This window comes from Peromyscus eremicus, chromosome 2 (assembly GCF_949786415.1).
Source record: "Peromyscus eremicus chromosome 2, PerEre_H2_v1, whole genome shotgun sequence".
In the NCBI taxonomy this organism is placed as follows: domain Eukaryota; kingdom Metazoa; phylum Chordata; class Mammalia; order Rodentia; family Cricetidae; genus Peromyscus; species Peromyscus eremicus.
Window position 1 is genome coordinate 150,139,561 of NC_081417.1, and position 17,516 is coordinate 150,157,076.

The 17,516-nt window shown below is 49.6% G+C and overlaps 1 protein-coding gene across 4 annotated transcripts in view; it reads left to right on the forward strand.

The window, feature by feature from the left end:
• Positions 1 to 17,516, forward strand: part of Tmco4 (transmembrane and coiled-coil domains 4) — an 84,550-nt gene that overhangs the window by 41,431 nt on the left and 25,603 nt on the right. For all 4 annotated transcript variants that reach the window (XM_059255281.1, XM_059255284.1, XM_059255282.1 and 1 more), the window contains 6 exons: positions 6,312 to 6,409; positions 6,759 to 6,902; positions 7,536 to 7,655; positions 8,923 to 9,087; positions 10,223 to 10,359; positions 14,334 to 14,418. In XM_059255281.1, the coding sequence (XP_059111264.1) occupies positions 6,312 to 6,409; positions 6,759 to 6,902; positions 7,536 to 7,655; positions 8,923 to 9,087; positions 10,223 to 10,359; positions 14,334 to 14,418 (749 nt within the window). The remainder of the gene's footprint in view (positions 1 to 6,311; positions 6,410 to 6,758; positions 6,903 to 7,535; positions 7,656 to 8,922; positions 9,088 to 10,222; positions 10,360 to 14,333; positions 14,419 to 17,516) is intronic.

The window sequence follows — 17,516 nt, forward strand, 5'->3', positions numbered from 1 at the left end:
CTAGTGAGCTTATCTGCAGTGTTTCTTTGTAGGTGGGACTCAGAATGTGACATGCCACCCCAATGTGCTTGTTCTTCACCTGAATGCTAAGGCTACCCCAGCCTCCCTGTGTACTGAGTGACCTCACCTCTCCGTGTCTTGGTTACTTCAGCTTTGGTGTAGAGTTAATGGTAGTTCTACATCAGAGGGCTGTAGGAGGATTAAATTAATTACCCACATCAAAAGCTTGGGACAGTGCCAGGTATGCTGCGGGCCTCGGTGACCCTCAGCTGAAACAAGGCTGAATTTCATAGCTCCTACAGGAATGTCTAACTCCTGTCGAGGGCTTCCTGAAGCAGGCCCCAGGGCTGCCCCATTTAAGACTAGTACAATCCGTATGAGGATTCGGCTGGGTGACTTATTCAGCTCAGGTCACATAGCCATTCAATGGCACTCTGACTCAACTGTGTCATCCAGCCTGTGTGTTGTTTTCTTTCTTTTCTTTTTTCCCAAGACAGAGTCTCACTGTGGAGCTCTGGCTGTTCTAGAACTCACTCTGTAGACCAGGCTGGCCTCGAACTCACAGAAATCTGCCAGCCTCAGCCTCCTGAGTGCTGGGATTAAAGGTGTGCGCCACTATGCCCAGCTTGTGTGTTACTTTCTTGAGGCCCAATTTGAAATCCAGATTCCCTCCTTCCCAGCTTTAACTAGAAAAGGCTCTCAGGGTGGGCTGAGGCAGGGGGATGTACACCATTTGCAGGTAAATCGCACATACACACACACACACACACACACACACACACACACACACGTGTGTGTGTGGACAGACAAGGACAATGGGTGTCCTGCCCTATCACTGTCCACCTTATTCCCTTGAAACAGGGTCTCTCACTGAACCTGGAGCTAAGCGAATGGCCAGCAAGCACAGCGGTAGAGTGCTCACCTAGCATATGTGGGCCCTGAGCTCCCTTGGCAACCAGTGATGGGGAGGAGGCCAGAGAGAACACACTCTTGTGGGAGATCAGGTGCCTCTGGGTACGTTTGATTGGTGGCTCCACACCGTGAACAGTGTTGGGATCTTGCTCTTCTTGAGCCATTTTTACAGCCAGTGTGGGGTCTGCCCTTGGCTGACATGGAAACATCAGCTGAAGTTCACGCCTAGCATTCATTCTAGAGGGTGGGTGTGGCCAGCGACTGACTGTCTGATGCCATTTTGTCTAATCAGATGGCAAAGTCCATGGCAGGAGTAAAGCCGTCATTTAGATTTAGAGTTCTCAGAATTTCAGCGTCCAAGGAAAAGGAAGAAAGGATCCTAGCTGTGACTCAGAGCAGACGTCTCCCCTTGGGTGCTCAGTGTTGAAAGTCAACTAGACACCTGGAATCATTGCAAGAATAAATGCTGCGATAATCAGAGAAGATAAGGGAGCCTGTTCATTTTACAAGGAAAGCAGTTATTAAGATGGGTGCACATCCGGAAATCAGTAGGCCGTGCAAGTGAATGTCAGAGAGCAGGATTCCTTGAGGGCTGGCAAGATGGCTCAACATGTAAAGGCCCTTGCTGCCAAGCCTGACAACCTGAGTTCAATCCCTGGGACCCACGTGGTGGAAGCAGAGGACTGATCCCCACAATTTACCCTCTGTCCTCCACTTATATACACATACATAAACATACACACATACATATATACATACTGTAAAAATTAATAAAAACTTGAAAAAGTAAAATAAGTTATTTTGTTTTTAAAAGAATCAATAAGTTATTTTGTTTACAAAAGGTGGCTGTAGAGTTGGGTCAGAGGTTAAGAGTGCTTGCTGCTCTTCCAGAGAACCCAGGTTCAGTTCCCAGCACCCACATGGTGGCTCTCAACCAGCTGTAACTCCAGATCTGTTGCCCTCTTCTGGCCTCCGCTGGTATTGCATACATCTGATGCACAGACCACATGTAGACAAACACACACACAAAATAAAATAATAAAGCTTTTTTAAAAGAAAGAAAATTTTTTCTTTTAAAAACTTTTCCAGTTAAAAAAATGTTTGCAAACACATAAATGATAACGTGGAGGAGATTGTGAGGGGCCAGAGCATCTCGTGAGCACGGCCTCTGCAGAACTGCTCTGTTGTACTAGCTTTATGCATTTAAGTCACACAGACCTCAGGGACCCTATTGATTTTGTTGTCATTTGACTCTATCAAGCTCAGCTAAGCCCGCTGACCATCTGGTGCCATTATTATACGGATGTCACTGTGGGAACAATCCAGAAGCCAACAATGCCATGTCACGTCAATGGCACTAACTTGCAAACTTTACTAGGTTCTTAGTAAAATACATTAATAGTAGCTATGAACATTTTATTTATTTATATACCTGAGACAAGGCCTCACTATATAGCCCCAGCTGGCCTGGAACTCGCCATGTAGACCAGAGTGGCCTCGAGCTCATAGATGTTTTCTGACACTTCCTGTTTGTTCTCTAAGTATCTAACTGGATGGTAACTGGCTTCACTTGCATGTTGTCATTTAGCCTGTGTCCCTCTGTGTCCCTCTGTGTCCCTCGGGTTTTCATAGTGGTCAGGGAGCCGTACCACTGAAGTGGAGTAGTCAGCACTTCCTGGAATAATCGGTTCTATTTGAGAAACCTGTCCCGGGGCCGGGGAGATGTCTCTGTGGGTAGTGTTGCTGTGCTGAGTCGGATCCCAGCACCCATGTGAAAAATCCAGATGTGGCAGCAGGAGCCTACAGCCCCAGTGCTTGGGGTTAGGATTGGGTGGAGACAGGCAGAGCCCAGAAACTCACTAGCCAGTTAGTGTAGCTGAATCAGTGAGCTGCATGCAGGTCCACGGAGAGACCCTGGCTCAAAAAATAAGGTGGAGAGCAATTGAGGAGGACACCTGATGTCAGCCTCTGGCCTCCACGTGCACTCAATGGGCACATGCTTTTGAACACATCTGTACTCAGACCCAAAAAAGAAACCCACCCAGAACACTGCCCATGCCCGGAGAAGGCTGCAGAGCGTAGATGGGTAGGGATGGATGAGTCAGCGGTGCTGGGCCCTGCACCTCTCCCTCAGCATCCATCTGTTCCATAGTCCACGACTGCCATGTGGAGGTGCCACTGGCTCCGAGCCACACGGCTGGTCCCCACTGTGTGTTGTCAGCCTCTAGAATGTTTCATTTGGTCCTTCCACTGCACCAGAAGCCGGTCATTTGCAGGTCTCCTGTTTGAACTAATGGAAAGGTCATTAATGAAGGGTCAAAGCCATTAAGGGTCAAAGGGCCTCTGTGTAGGAGGAAGTGAACTTAGTCAGGAGCCACATGGTAGCAGCAACAAACATATTGACCGGTGACAGTAAGCCAGTCACCTTGGCCAGTCATCTCATGCAGACCTTCAGACACTCCCCACCCCACCCCCAGAGTGTTTGCCGGGTGAAGAGGTTCAGATGTAATCTGTACAGAGTCACGCGCTCAGTGAGGGAGGGAGATTTTGCTGCTGTAACAAACAGCCCCCAAATCCCGATGGCTTGCAGCACCAAGGGCTTATTTCATGCTCTCAGTGCCCACTGAAGATCGGCTACGGGTCTTGTCCACCTTGTTCTGGTTCTGATCTCCAGGCTGACCGATCAGCACCTGTCTAGAATGCTGTCGTCCTCAGGTTAGAACGAAAGGAGACCTGTAGTCTCCCGTGCTGGCTTTTAAAGATTCTGGCAGAAATGGCAGGGTCATTTCCTCCCAGGTTTCCCTGAGGAAAGCTGGCCAGTAGCTTTGACCCTGACTTTTCTACACCCTCCAAGTCAGCCAACCATGGATCACAAAATATTTTTGTTTTTTTAAAAAATTTTTTACAAGGTGTCATGTAGCTCAGTCTGGCCTGGACTTCAATATAATAGCCAAGGCTGTACAAGGTTGATCTTCTGATCCTCCTGCCTCCATTTCCTTAGTTCTGGGGATTCAAGTGTGTACTACCATGCCTAGCCAAAACAATTATTTTTTAAAAATAAGGTCTGTACTGAATGTACCTTATTCCCTTTGTCATTTTACATAAACAGTATGAATACCATAACACATAGCTTACTATATTATATGAGATACGTGAAATCTAAACATCTTTAAAGCATTCAAGAAGATATGTAGAAGGTTGTTTTGTTTTTTTTTTGGTTTTGTTTTTTGGTTTTTTGGTTTTTTTGTTTTTGTTTTTGTTTTTCGAGACAGGGTTTCTCTGTGTAGCTTTGTGCCTTTCCTGGATCTCGCTCTGTAGACCAGGCTGGCCTCGAACTCACAAAGATCCGCCTGGCTCTGCCTCCCACGTGCTGGGATTAAAGGCGTGTGCCACCACCGCCCGGCGATATGCAGAAGTTATATGCAAATGTACACACATGTAAGGGACTTGAGCCCCTGTGGATTCTGGTGTACTCTGGGACACCTACAATCAACCCCTGGCAGTACTGAGGGCGACTGCAGAATGTCCCAGTTTAGATCCTGACACCAGACCCCCTCACTCCTGGTCACCTCTCACCTCCCACCTGCAGGCAGCATGCTCCATCTCCTCACAGAAACCCATGGCAGGCAAAGATTCTTTTCACTGGTTCTGGTTCTCCGCAGGGAAGCAGCTGAGAGGGCTGCTTTCCACACAGGGCCCTCGCAGGAGAAAAGTGTGTTGAGGTGGGATGGCGCTGGTGGGAAGCCGAATGTTCTCCAGCTCCTTGGTGCCTGAGGCAAATCCATTTCTTGGTTTGCTCGTGAGGAAAGATATGGGCATGTTGGCTGAGCATGGATTGGGGGTGGGGGTTCAGCCCACAGATATGTAGACTCTAGGGGGGCCAGTGCATTGTCCATTTACGGTATGTTTGTTGGCTAAATAGCCATAGCACAGTTAAGCTTCATCCTCGAAAAGCAATTTGTCATTGGGCTAATGTGTGACCTGAGTGCTTTCCCTAGGAACCACATGGTGGCAGGAGAAAGCCTACACCCACATGTTGTGCTCAAAACTACACATACACACACGCACACAATAAATGAATGTAGTAAAAAATTTCTCTTTCAAAAAGTATATATTATTGTCCTCATTTTGTAGAAGACTAAAGCTCAGGCCTGTGTTGTGTGGTAGCAACGGCCACTGTTACCTCCAAGAATGTGCATGTACTACATGAGCCCCTATCCTTAAAGATTTTAAGCATTCTCTTAGCGCACGCGCACGCACGCGCGCGCGCACACACACACACACACACACACACACACACACACACAGAGCGCCCCTCTGGAATAACCACTATTATCTCTTAAAGCATCCAGACTATGGGACCACAATAAACTGCTTTGCTTCTTGGCAAAATATGAGAAGTGCACAGTGTGGAGGATGGTGTTGAGAAGCCCTCACTAAATATTAACCGTTTCTCATCATTTATGATTGCTCCGAGTTCAGCTGTCCAAATTCCAGCTTCGGTCCAGAGTTCTCTCGTAATGGCCTCTCCACCCACCCTCCACCTCTCTTCTTGCCTCCAATCACCTTAAAGCAGTCAAGGGCTAAAGGTCCGTCAGGAAAACTGAGCATCTTGACTCTGAGCGCTTGAGACGGCCATTCTCAGAGAGGCTGGTGATGGCCACTCGGTCGGTGGTGTGCTCACCTAGCCTTCTGAAAACCCTGGCTTCCACACCTGTCCCACATAAATTGAACATGGTGGGGCCTGCCTGCAATTCCAGCACTTGAAAAATGGAGGCAGGAGGGTCCAAAGTTCGGGGTTATTCTCAGCCATATAGAGAGTTAGAGGCCTGCCTGGGCCTTGAGACCCTCTCTCAACTCATAAGACCCCAACCGCTGTTGCCACAGATGCCTTCTTACCTTTGATGGGGTTTATAGGGTCTGTGTTTTGAGTCTGGACCAACCCAGCTGTTGCCACAAGGCCATCATCACCCATACAGATGTTTCACTAGCCCATCCCACAAGTAATTGCTCTGGAGGGCATGGGTTTCCCAAAATCCCCAGGGGGGTGGATTCTGCTGGCAAGATGGAGTACATACTGTACTCATTCTGGCCCATCTGTTCTGTAGAAGCTAATCTTCACTTCTCTTGCTGTTGTTGCTATTATTACTATTTACTATTATTATTATTATTATTATTATTATTATTATTATTATTATTATTATCTTTTCATTATTTGAATTGCACCCATTAGGATGGATCTGCTGGGTAAGTAGTATGCCCCATTCACTGAGATTTCCCCCAACCACGGATGGACCTAGGGCCTACCTACCATTGATCTCGGGTTTAGGGGTTGGTGAGGTGGGAGATCTCAGGGATCCTGGCCCATAGCTAGCCATAAACCAACCTCTTCTCTCCAGGACCGCAGAGGCATCCCGGAAGAAGAAAGAAAAACGGAGGAAGTGGAAACGCTATCTCCTGATAGGCCTGGCCACAGTCGGAGGCGGGACAGTGATTGGTGAGGCCTGCTGTAGGGGGTAGCTCATGGTCTGTGTATCAGTAGGGAGGTGGCCCCAGCACGTGACAGCACTCAGCTCCGTAGTAAATACACTCATTAACACTGATAGGAGCTGCCTGTGCATGGTGGTGCATGCCTATAATCCCAGCACTTGGAGATAGAGGCAAAAGGATCAGGAGTTCAAGGTCATCCTTGGCTGCCTAGTGAGTCCCGGGCCACCCAAAGCTGCATGAGAACGTCTCTAAAAATAAAAAGTAATTTAAAGGTATTGCTGGAAGCTTCCACTGAAGGCAGTGGGCAGCTCATGGAAAAAGAACCCATTAATCCTAACTGAGCTCTTACCCTGCAGGTGTGACTGGGGGGCTAGCCGCCCCCCTTGTTGCCGCGGGAGCCGCAACAATCATTGGCAGTGCTGGGGCAGCCGCGTTGGGCTCGGTGGCTGGCATAGCTGTTATGACCTCACTGTTCGGTGCTGCCGGAGCTGGCCTGACAGGTACAGTTAAGAAGGAACAGAGAGTTGGAAAGGATTTTGATCCAGCACGACTCGCCAAAAGGATGCCTAGATGGCTACTTGAGGGGAAGAGGAGGAAATGTGGCTTCGCCCCTTCAGAGTCCCACCAAGCTAGACTTTCGGCAGCCCTCAGAAGTTGCTGGACTTATATTCAGCACAGCCAGGGTCAGGACAAAGTTTGACAAACTCATTTGTCCCATGGGCACCTGGTGAGCACTTGCTGAGAAAGAGTCCAGCTGAGTCTGTTGCCATCAACCAGGAAGTACCCAGGCACCATCCCTTGGAGGCATGAAGCTTCCTAAAGTCCTTGCCTCAGCCCTCCAGCCTTGCCCATGCCCTTGGCCCCCAGTCACACTCAGACATGTGGAACACTGCCAAGAATAGCAGTCAGCATCACCTCTGTGAGAGTTAAGGCCCAGCAGGAAACTTGGAACACAGCGATGGTGTGGCTCTGGTGGCCTTGGGCAGTAGTGTCTTACTATCCTCTGGTCAGGTCACTAGTGGTGCCTGTCTTAAAGAGTTCACGGATGAAATACATTTGTCCAGGAGCAGAGAATATAAACAGGGTTTGCTGTGTGAATAGGTGACCACAATTGCTCATTTCTATGTCCTTAGGATACAAGATGAAGAAGCGAGTCGGGGCCATTGAGGAGTTCATGTTCCTGCCTCTGACAGAAGGCAGGCAGCTGCACATCACCATTGCCATCACTGGCTGGCTCGGGTCCGGCAGATACCGTGAGGACCGGGGCGGAGAGGGACTCAGATAGAACCACGTCTGTGGCTGTTGGTCAGACCCTGGCCTAGTTCTTTCTCTCTGTGGGAGGCTCATTTCACAGAGCAGAAAACAGATTCAGAGAGGCGAGAAAACCATCTTCTATCCATCCACCTGTGCACCCAACTATCCATTATCCAGATAAGAATTCACCCATCCATCCAGCCGTTCATTCAGCCAGCCAGCAATAACTATAGACTGTCCACTCTCCATCCAGCTATAATCCGTTACACACCATCATTCAGTCACCAAGCTGTATTTATAAAATATCAGGCTTACCATGCGCCCCCACAGCAAGCCAAGCCCTCGATAGTCAATGGAGGGCAACACGGCCATTTCCTGTGCTCTTGCGGGATACACAATCTAGCAGACAGACCAAGTGACAGGAACTTGGGGGCTGGGGGAGGATGAGTGTCTATGATATGTCAGAAGGGCCATGGAAGAGATGTGGGGCTGGAACCCCAAGGACCAGAGGAAGAAAGTAAGGAACGGATTCAAAGCAGGGGTGGGGTAGGGGTGCTATTTAAGTGCCTGTACCAGGGTCTGGAGCAGGTGTGTATCCTGCCACAGGCAGAAACAGGTGGGACCAAATCAGGTGCCCTGCTGGGCTCTGAAGACAGAGAGCCTTAGGGAGGGGAGGATGGAGCAGGGGTCATGGTGAGCATTGGTCTCTGTGGTCATGCTGTCTCCTGGTCCTCATTCAGGGTCATTTCCCATTTCCATGTTCTAGGTGAGGAAATGGAGGCTAAGAACAATGGAGTGGTCCTGCCTCTCCCTACTCCAGACCTCCAACTTCCACACTATTCCCAGTTGGTGTTTCTGGAGTCTGGGTGCTGCCAACTCACGGGCCTCCATGCTAGTCCCCCTGTATGCTGGTGGATTGTTGTTGGAATGCTTCCTGGGTGAGGGGAAGGAATCCTTTACCTTGGAGTAATTCAAATGCTTACCTGACATCTTCCTGATTCATAGATGAGCAAAGTCAGGTTCAAGGTCACATAGTGATGTTCCCAAGGTCACCTAGCTCTTAATGGAGGCAGGAGATTGGCAGCCATCTCTGTGCAGTTATAGGGCAGCAGTACACTCATCTGTCCTCTTGACTGAATCTGACTGATGGCAGGGCAAACCCTTAGGAGAAAGAGGCCCCTGTCGCTGTCTGTCTGATTAGTGGGTGGGGCATCCTCTGCCACAGCCAATAGAAGATGCTGTCTATACTATCTGTGTTCTCTTCAGGCACATTCAGCGCCCCATGGACGGCCCTAGCCCGAAGCCAGGAGCAGTACTGTCTGGCCTGGGAAGCTAAGTACCTGATGGAGCTGGGCAACGCCCTGGAGACCATCCTCAGTGGCCTTGCTAACATGGTGGCCCAGGAGGCTCTCAAGTACACCGTGCTCTCTGGTAAGCACCCCTCCCTGATCAGCCATGGTATGACACAGTGGCACCAAATCCTTGAATGCTTATGACCCAAGGGAGCCTGGCACCATGCTAGAGACAAAGGCTGCAGATCAAACTAAAGCCTCGTGCATGCCAAGCAAGCCTTCCACCAACTGGCTCTTCTCCAGCACTGTGTTTACCTTGTTTGTTTTTATTTTGAGTGGAGAGAGAAAAATCACAGTTTTATTGTGCATTTGGAGATAAGACAAGTGGCTACAGCAATCTCAGTCTGAAACTAGGATATTTTTATTGTTAGTTAAAGCAGTTCTTAATATTAAATATATTTAATATTTAAGATCATATTCTTTCCCTCCCCCAAGTTTGCTTTTCTTTTTGTCTCAAGGCAGGGTTTCATTTAAATTTGTCCAGGCTGACCTTGAACTCACTGAGTAGCCCAGGCAGACTTTAAACTTGGCAACCCTCCTGCCTCAGCTTCCTCTGTGAAAAGTCTGGGATTTTTGTGCCAAGAGACAAGGCAACAGTCAATTGCATAATGTATCCATTGGCTATCACTGCATAACAAGACGCCCCCGAACTCATGGCATAATAATCCTTTATACTAACAGCTCAGGAGAGGCAAGACTAGAGTTGGCTCATCTTATCTGGGCCTGTTCCTAGATCTGTGGGTCAGCCAACTGTCCCCTGACTCAGGACCAGCTTTTCAGAGGCAACTTAAACAGCTTGACTCCGTCCCACGTGTCTCATCTCTTGAAGACAACCAAGCTAGCCCATTCCAATGGGAGAAGTGCAGCAGAGGCGGTCCCATACCCAAGGCTAGCTCAAACCTCACAGCTGCTGTCTCTTTGGCCTACATAAGTCACGTGAGCTGGGCAGGATGGTGGATCTAGGATACTGGATGGTGTGAGTAGATGGGGCTGTCTTTGGAATCTCACAATGATGTGTGCTCAGGCAAGAGATGTAGTTTGTATATCAGAAATGTTTGTTTCAAGTTTCCCCCTTTGCTAGTCAGAGTCTGACACTAGGAAATCTTTCGGGTTCCTGGCTATACAGACTCCATGCACATTCACTAGAGCATCCATCAGCCACACTACCCCAGCAAGGCTCCCCCTGCTTCATCTCTGGGCTCCCACCTCCCCAGGTATCGTGGCTGCCCTGACCTGGCCGGCTTCCCTCCTCAGTGTCGCCAACGTCATCGACAACCCCTGGGGGGTGTGTCTTCACCGGTCTGCAGAGGTTGGCAAGCACCTGGCACACATCCTCCTCTCAAGGCAGCAGGTACCCCGGAATGGTGGAGGTGGGGTGGGGAGGCAGGCAGGGGAAGCTTGTATACCAATGCGTACACCATGTATACCGATGGGAACCCCAACAGTAAGTCGGTTGGAAGCAGCCCAGCAGCTTTGGGAGAGAAAGTCATCTTTGTTGCCACTCAAGTTCAAATCAGGAAAGTATCCTAGGATACTCAAAACCACCTCTAAGTGCAGCTCCAGGAAATCTCGGGCACCTGCACACACATGGCATACATACACATATACACATAAATAAAAATAAGTCTTTTTTTTAAAAAAATAGCTTTAAAATAAAATTTAGATCCAGGGCCAGAGAGATTCAATAAAGTACATTCCCCCCAGAACTTACATTTAAAAACAAAACACAACACACCAGATGTGGTAGTACACACCTTTAATTCCATCACTGGGGAGGTAGAAACAAGTGGCTCCGTGGGACCCGCTGCTCACCAAGGCTAGCTAAATCGGAACATCCCCCGCCAGTGAGAGACCCTGCCTCATAAAACAAGGTAGGCAGCTCCTGAGGAACAACACTCGGTGTTGACCTCGGGCTTGCACATGCTTGCACACACACACACACACACACACTCAAGGTGGAAGTTTATTTTCACTGGAGAAGCCTAGAGCAGACGTCATGCACTCTGATGGTGTGTGCCATAAGAGAGAGGCCTCTTGCCTTGAGCAGGAAGTCAAGGCCACACCATTGTTGCCTTGGGTATGGCCTTGACTTCCTGCCCCAAAGTGACAGTATCTGAGATCCCGGAGGCAGGAGAAAGGAAGAGCTGAAGAGCAAGACAGGTGCCTGCCATACAGCCTCTCCGTGTCTGCCCCTTGGCCAGAGACTGGTCACGTGATCACACTTCACTGCCTCCAAAGCCAGGAAATTCAGGCTTTATTCTGAAAAAGCATGCAGCCAGCTGAAACTCAATTACTGCGGACAAAGGGAGAGTAGATACTGAGAGACCCAGTAGTTTCTGCCAACATGGGAATGTTGCCTGGGAAACTGCTAACTCCAGCCAACTCCTGTATCTTTCTCTCCCAAACCAGAGTAGCCCTTTGGCAAAGACCGAAGCGGCATTGGCTAAACAAGGTAGAACTTTATCATCTGCCACGGGGCAGTCTGGGTGTCAACAACCAAGGAAGGTGACGGCTGTCGGCATCTTCACCTCACGCAGGAGCATGCTCTCCTCACGGTGTGGAGACTCTGATATGCCTCCACAGGCTGCCTTCCTTCGGGAAACTGCAAGGAAGCGTCCATTTCCTAGCTTTCTTGGGCTCCCAGAGGCCTCTGTCCTCTTCTGCTGGGCACTCTCCTCCCTCTTCAAAGCTAGCGGTGTCTGGAGCATCCACAGGCTTCTTCCTCTCTGCTCCTCCTCCCTTCTGCCTGGCTCCTGCGTCCCTCTGACGCCTGCATCCCTCTGATTCCAATGTCCCTCTGATTCCTGTGTCCCTCTCTTTCCCGTGTCCCTGTGATTCCCGTGTCCCTCTGATTCCCGTGTCCCTCTGATTCCCATGTCCCTCTGATTCCTGTGTCCCTTTGATTCCTGTGTCCCTCTGACACCTGCGTCCCTCTGATTCCCATGTCCCTCTGATTCCCGTGTCCCTCTGATTCCCGTGTCCCTCTGATTCCTGTGTCCCTCTGACATCTGCGTCCCTCTGATTCCCGTGTCCCTCTGATTCCCATGTCCCTCTGATTCCCGTGTCCCTCTGATTCCCGTGTCCCTCTGATTCCTGCGTCCCTTTGATTCCTGAATCCCTCTGATTACTGTGTCCCTCTGATTCCCGTGATTCCTGTGTCCCTCTGACACCTGCGTCCCTCTGATTCCCATGTCCCTCTGATTCCCGTGTCCCTCTGATTCCCATGTCCCTCTGTTCCCATGTCCCTCTGATTCCCATGTCCCTCTGATTCCCGTGTCCCTCTGATTCCCATGTCCCTCTGATTCCCGTGTCCCTCTGATTCCTGTGTCCCTCTGACATCTGCGTCCCTCTGATTCCCGTGTCCCTCTGATTCCCATGTCCCTCTGATTCCCGTGTCCCTCTGACTCCTGCGTCCCTCTGACTCCTGCGTCCCTCTGATTACTGTGTCCCTCTGACTCCTGTGTCCCTCTGATTTCTACACTCCTCTTTATTTGTTTGGTTTTGGTTGAGATAGTGCCTCACTCTGTAGCCCAGGCTACCCAAGAACTCACAGCATAGCCCAGGCTGGCCTCAAATTCCTAGCAGTCATGTAGCCTCAGCTGCCTGTCATAGGCATGAGCCACTACACCCAGCTAAAATTCTTGACTAGATCACATCTGCAAAGTCCCTGTCTTAGTTAGGGTTTCTATTGCTGTGAAGAGACACCATGATCACGGCAACTCTTATAAAGAAAAACATTTAATTGGGGCTGGCTTACAGTTTTGGAAGTTTAGTCCATTGTCATCATGGCAAGAAGCATGATGGCATGCAGGCAGGTGGTGTGGGAGAGTAGCTGAGAGTTCTACATCTTGATCTGCAGGCAGCAGGAAACTGTGAGCCACACTGGGGGTAGCTTGAGCATATGAGACCTCAAAGCCCATATCCACAGTGACACACTTCTTCCAACAAGGCCACACCTCCTAATAGTGCCACTCCCTATGGACCAAGAAGTCAAACACATGAGTCTATGGGGGCCATACCTATTCGAACCACCATAGTCCCTGTCCTAAACATTAAGTGACATTCACAGGTTCTGGGACCTAGGATGTGCACACCTCAGCAGGAGCCATCACTCTGTCTTAGTTACTTTTCTATTCCTGTGACAAGACACTGTGACTAAGGAAACATACAAGAAAGAGTTTAATTTGAAGTTCACAGTTCCAGAGAGTTAGGCAGGCAGGCAGGCATGGCGCTGAAGCAGATGCCGAAGACTCACAGCTCAGTCTACAAGCAGGAGGCAAAGAAAGCTAACTGGGAATGGTGTGGGCTTTTAAACCTCTAAGTCCACCCCCAGTGACATACTTCCTTCCAACAGGGCCACACCTCCTAATCCTTCCCAAACAGTTGCACCAACTGGGGGCCGAGCATTTAAATACATGGCCTATGGGAGCCGTTCTCATTCAAACCACCACACTGTCTCCTGGGAGCCTGGGCTCCTTCAGTCATGTGACCTCTTGCACCAAGCACTGATTTCTCTCTTTGCCTAAGGGCATCCCCCAACATTGTGTGCACATTCCAGACTTTCAGAAGTTAGAACATAGAAATGAAAGGCATTCCTAGAAGTCATAGCTGTCCCTGGTCTTCAGTCCCCTGGCTAGGACTCTCACCCTGGGAACATCCTTAGCCACAAAGGACTTCCAGAAGCTTCCTCTTCTCTGGCTGTGTACCTAGAAAGACTCAGGACAGAAAGAGAGAGGACACTAAGATGATCAGCAGCTCTAAATGCCTTTTCCTGCACCTCCTGTGTGGAGCTGGACCCTGTTCCCCAATTTCCTGTTTCCTATTTTCCAATTTCCTATTTCCCATAATGCCCCACCTTTTCTCCAGGCTCCCCAGTCAGCATCTTGTCGTTTCCTATCCAGAAAATGAAGTTCCGTCCCATGCCTTTCTACTTTTTCCTCATCACATTGCACCTTGTGTCTAATCTCCATCCCCAGAGGGACCCCACATCGCTCCAGTCTTTTGCTGTAGGCAGATGAGTCTAAGGGAGGGGGTCCATGTAATGGACTCATTCTGTCTCACCGGGAAGAAGAGCCATGGCTGATAATGGTTTGAGATGAAAGGGAATTAGCCTAGCCAGCGGCCGCCTGCTCTGGAGGAAACCAATCCCAGAGCTGCCAGCTCCTGCCTATGCAAGGGCCCTGACACCACTGATGAATACTTCAGAGTGGGAACCAGAATGTTGTGTACACAAGCAACAGCTGAGGAGTTTGCGGTCGCTGCAAGGACTGACCTGTTTAAACTTGCTGTAACTTCTCCAGACACCTGTGTCCTGTTTTCCCTCAGGGCCGGAGACCTGTCACCTTGATTGGGTTCAGCCTGGGAGCCAGAGTCATCTACTTCTGTCTGCAAGAGATGGCTCAGGAGCAAGGTAAGTCCACTCATTGTCACAAACGAACATCCTTCTCAAGTTGGTCCCCAGGACACTGGTTCTGGGCCTGGGGTCGTCAGTTTTGTGTATTCCCAGTCCTTAAAATAACAGTGAAAATGAATGGTCTTTAAATGGAAAGAGGCTTAGTTCTGTACATACTCTTGTTAGAGTACATGAATGCCAGACCGTCCCGTCATGATGACAGTGGTCCTTGTGCTCTGATGCATGTTCTTGCATGGGAGTGACAGTGAGGAGGGCAAAGTCAAGGGGTCTGCAGGTCCACACTTACCATGAAGCCCATGAAGGAGGAGCCTCTATTATCTCTTCCAGCTTGTAGTGGCTTGGCATCCCTTAGCAGTCCTTGTCTGGCCTTAGTGGTCCTTGCTATTGTTAGCAGTTCACTGAAGTCCATGGCATCCTTTGTTGGTCCTTGATGGTGCTTGCCCCCCTCTTAATGGTCCTTGGCAGTCCTTAGCATCCCTTGGCATTCCTTAGTGGTGCTTGGTAGCCATTGGTATCCCTTAGTGGTTCTTGGCATCCCTTAACTGCACTTGGCCATCTTTGGTGGCCATTGGCATGCCTTAGCTGCACTTGACCATCTTTGGTGGTTCCTGTCATCCTTTGGTGGTCCTTACACTGTGAATACTTTGTTCCAGTCTCTGTGTCCATCTTCCATAGAACCACTTCTTGTTCCTCTTCTTCCAAGAACAGAGTCATTGGCTTTAGGGCTGAAAGGATAAACGGGGCTGGTTGGTCGGCAGAAGAGTCATGGGCCATGGTTATCAGAGTTAGAAAGAGCTTTATTAGAAAGAAACCAGGCCTGGAGAGACAAAGATGGCAGGAGCAGACAGGAGGAAACAGAAAGAGGAGCACAGAGAGAGAGCGTGGGGGTCTGTGTGTGGCTTTTTAAGGTGGAGACACAGTCACCCATTGATGACATAAGGTACCAGACAAGACCCTGAGCTGCGCATGTACAGAATCCTAACAAGGGCCATTCTGACCCGGGACAATTACAAGATCTTTAATTACACCTGCATATTCCCTTTTCCCAGAAAGACTTTATTCACAAATTCTAGCTGAACAACTCTTCTAGGAGGCCACATTCAGCCTACCATAGATCCCCTGGGGAGTGTAAGGCCCCTGTATTATTCTCTCTGTAATGTACTAAAACAACAAAAGGTCTGAGAGGCCTGCCACTGGTGGGTGAGAGCTTGGGGGGGCTGTCACTGGCAGGTGAGAGTTAAGGGACACAATACCAAGGCAGCTCTGCTCAGATCCATCTGCAGAAGCTGTGGGGGAAGAAGCTGTTGGGAGAGTGAGCTGCAGAACACTCTGGGTATGGCACTGTTGCTGGGACACAGGCTTCCCTGCTCCCCGACCTCCTGGTGGCACATATAGACGCAAGACACTGAAGACAAGAGAAGGATCTGGAAGAGAGCTCCAGCGTGCACGCACGGCAGGGCAGATAGGCAAGGAACAGCTTGGAGTGGCAGCCACTGTCCCCAAGACCTCACTGAGCATTGCTCTGAGCTTCCTTTTCCCTAGTTACAGAACTGAGGGCCCTACCCCTTGTTCTGAAGAGCAGGTGGGGTACCCACACAGTGTTTTTGCCAATCTTTAAACCAGCTGGTGCAAGGATGGCGTGGGAAGCCTTGACCCACCAGTTTCTGCTTACCCAGAGCTACCCCTCTCCTTGGTCAGCCTAAGAATATGACCCAATTGCTCCCCAACCAGCAAGAGCGAAGGTCTGCCATCAGCTAGACCTGGAAAGGCCAGGATCCATTTCAGCACTGGTATTACCAAAAGGCCCTGGAAAAGTCCAGAGCTCAAGAGTGTGGTCGGCCCATTCTTGCTCTTTGTGGACAAAATGTCCCCCACCATCAGACTGACAGTAGGGGATGTTTTCCTGGTTACAGACAACATGGACATACCACCCTTGGCGTTGGCCACAGAAGGTCCACACCTGGGCCCCTTCCCCCACCCCACCTCCAATCTCCTTTAGCTTGTGGCAACCTCCTTCCCCTGCTTGTATCTAGTCAGTACAAGCAATGGGGAGACACTGTGGTCCTATTTCAAGTAGTTCTGGTTTACCTGCAACCACCATACAAAAGGGCCTGGCAGCCAGCTCTGGGGTATGCTCACCAGGAAAATCCAAGCTGAGGTCAGAGGTCAGGCAAGAACCAGCAAGAAAGCAGGGGTGAAAATTAGTAAAGATGGAAGATGTTGGACATGTCTTTCTGTATACATTCTTCCCTCTCTTAAGTACCACAGATGGATGGATGCATGGATGCATGGATGGATGGGTGGATGGATGGATGAATAGATGATTGATAGATAGATAGATAGATAGATAATATGACATTGATGTATAGCAAGTCAATCCACCTGCCTCAGGTAACTAACCTATGATGCTCTGGACTACTGGATGAACCCCGAGAGAGCCACAGTGCCTCCCTTTCCTCAGCTCCTTGCCACCCCCTACTCCTTTTCTGAGTCCCAACAGCTTCAAACTGCTGTGTTCCGTGGTGCTACTTTATACAAATGGTCACTGCACTGCTTATCTGTCTTAGGAAAAAGCGGGGGTATACTTCTCAAGTGGTGAAATCTTCTATACAAAAACATCCACGCTCTAAAGAGGCAAGAGGGGTTTATCAGTCAGCTATGGTTACAGTGGCACTACATAACAAAGCACCCCTAGACTCAGAGGTTTGCTACACGATATACTCGGGAGCTAATAATGGCTGGCTGTGGTTTGATTGATCTGACACAGGCTGTGTTCCGGCTGTGAAGTCAGTGGGTCTTGCTGCCAGCAGCTAGCTAGATTTAGGTCATTTCTGTGTGTATTCATCTGGAAGGTTGCAGGGACAGCGGCCACCTGGGATGTACTCTGATTTTGATAGCTCCCTGGAGTACCAACACCAGGCAAACAGGCAGACACACATAAGACACTCTTCTCTTGTACCCCAGACCCCAACATCCTGTCTGTTATTAGAGACTACTATAAAAATCCCCTCTCCAAACTCTGGGTCTTGAGACGGCAAAGCCGGGCCACTTCCCATGATTCCCTGGCAGCCTAATGAGGTCTCCATCTCCACTGC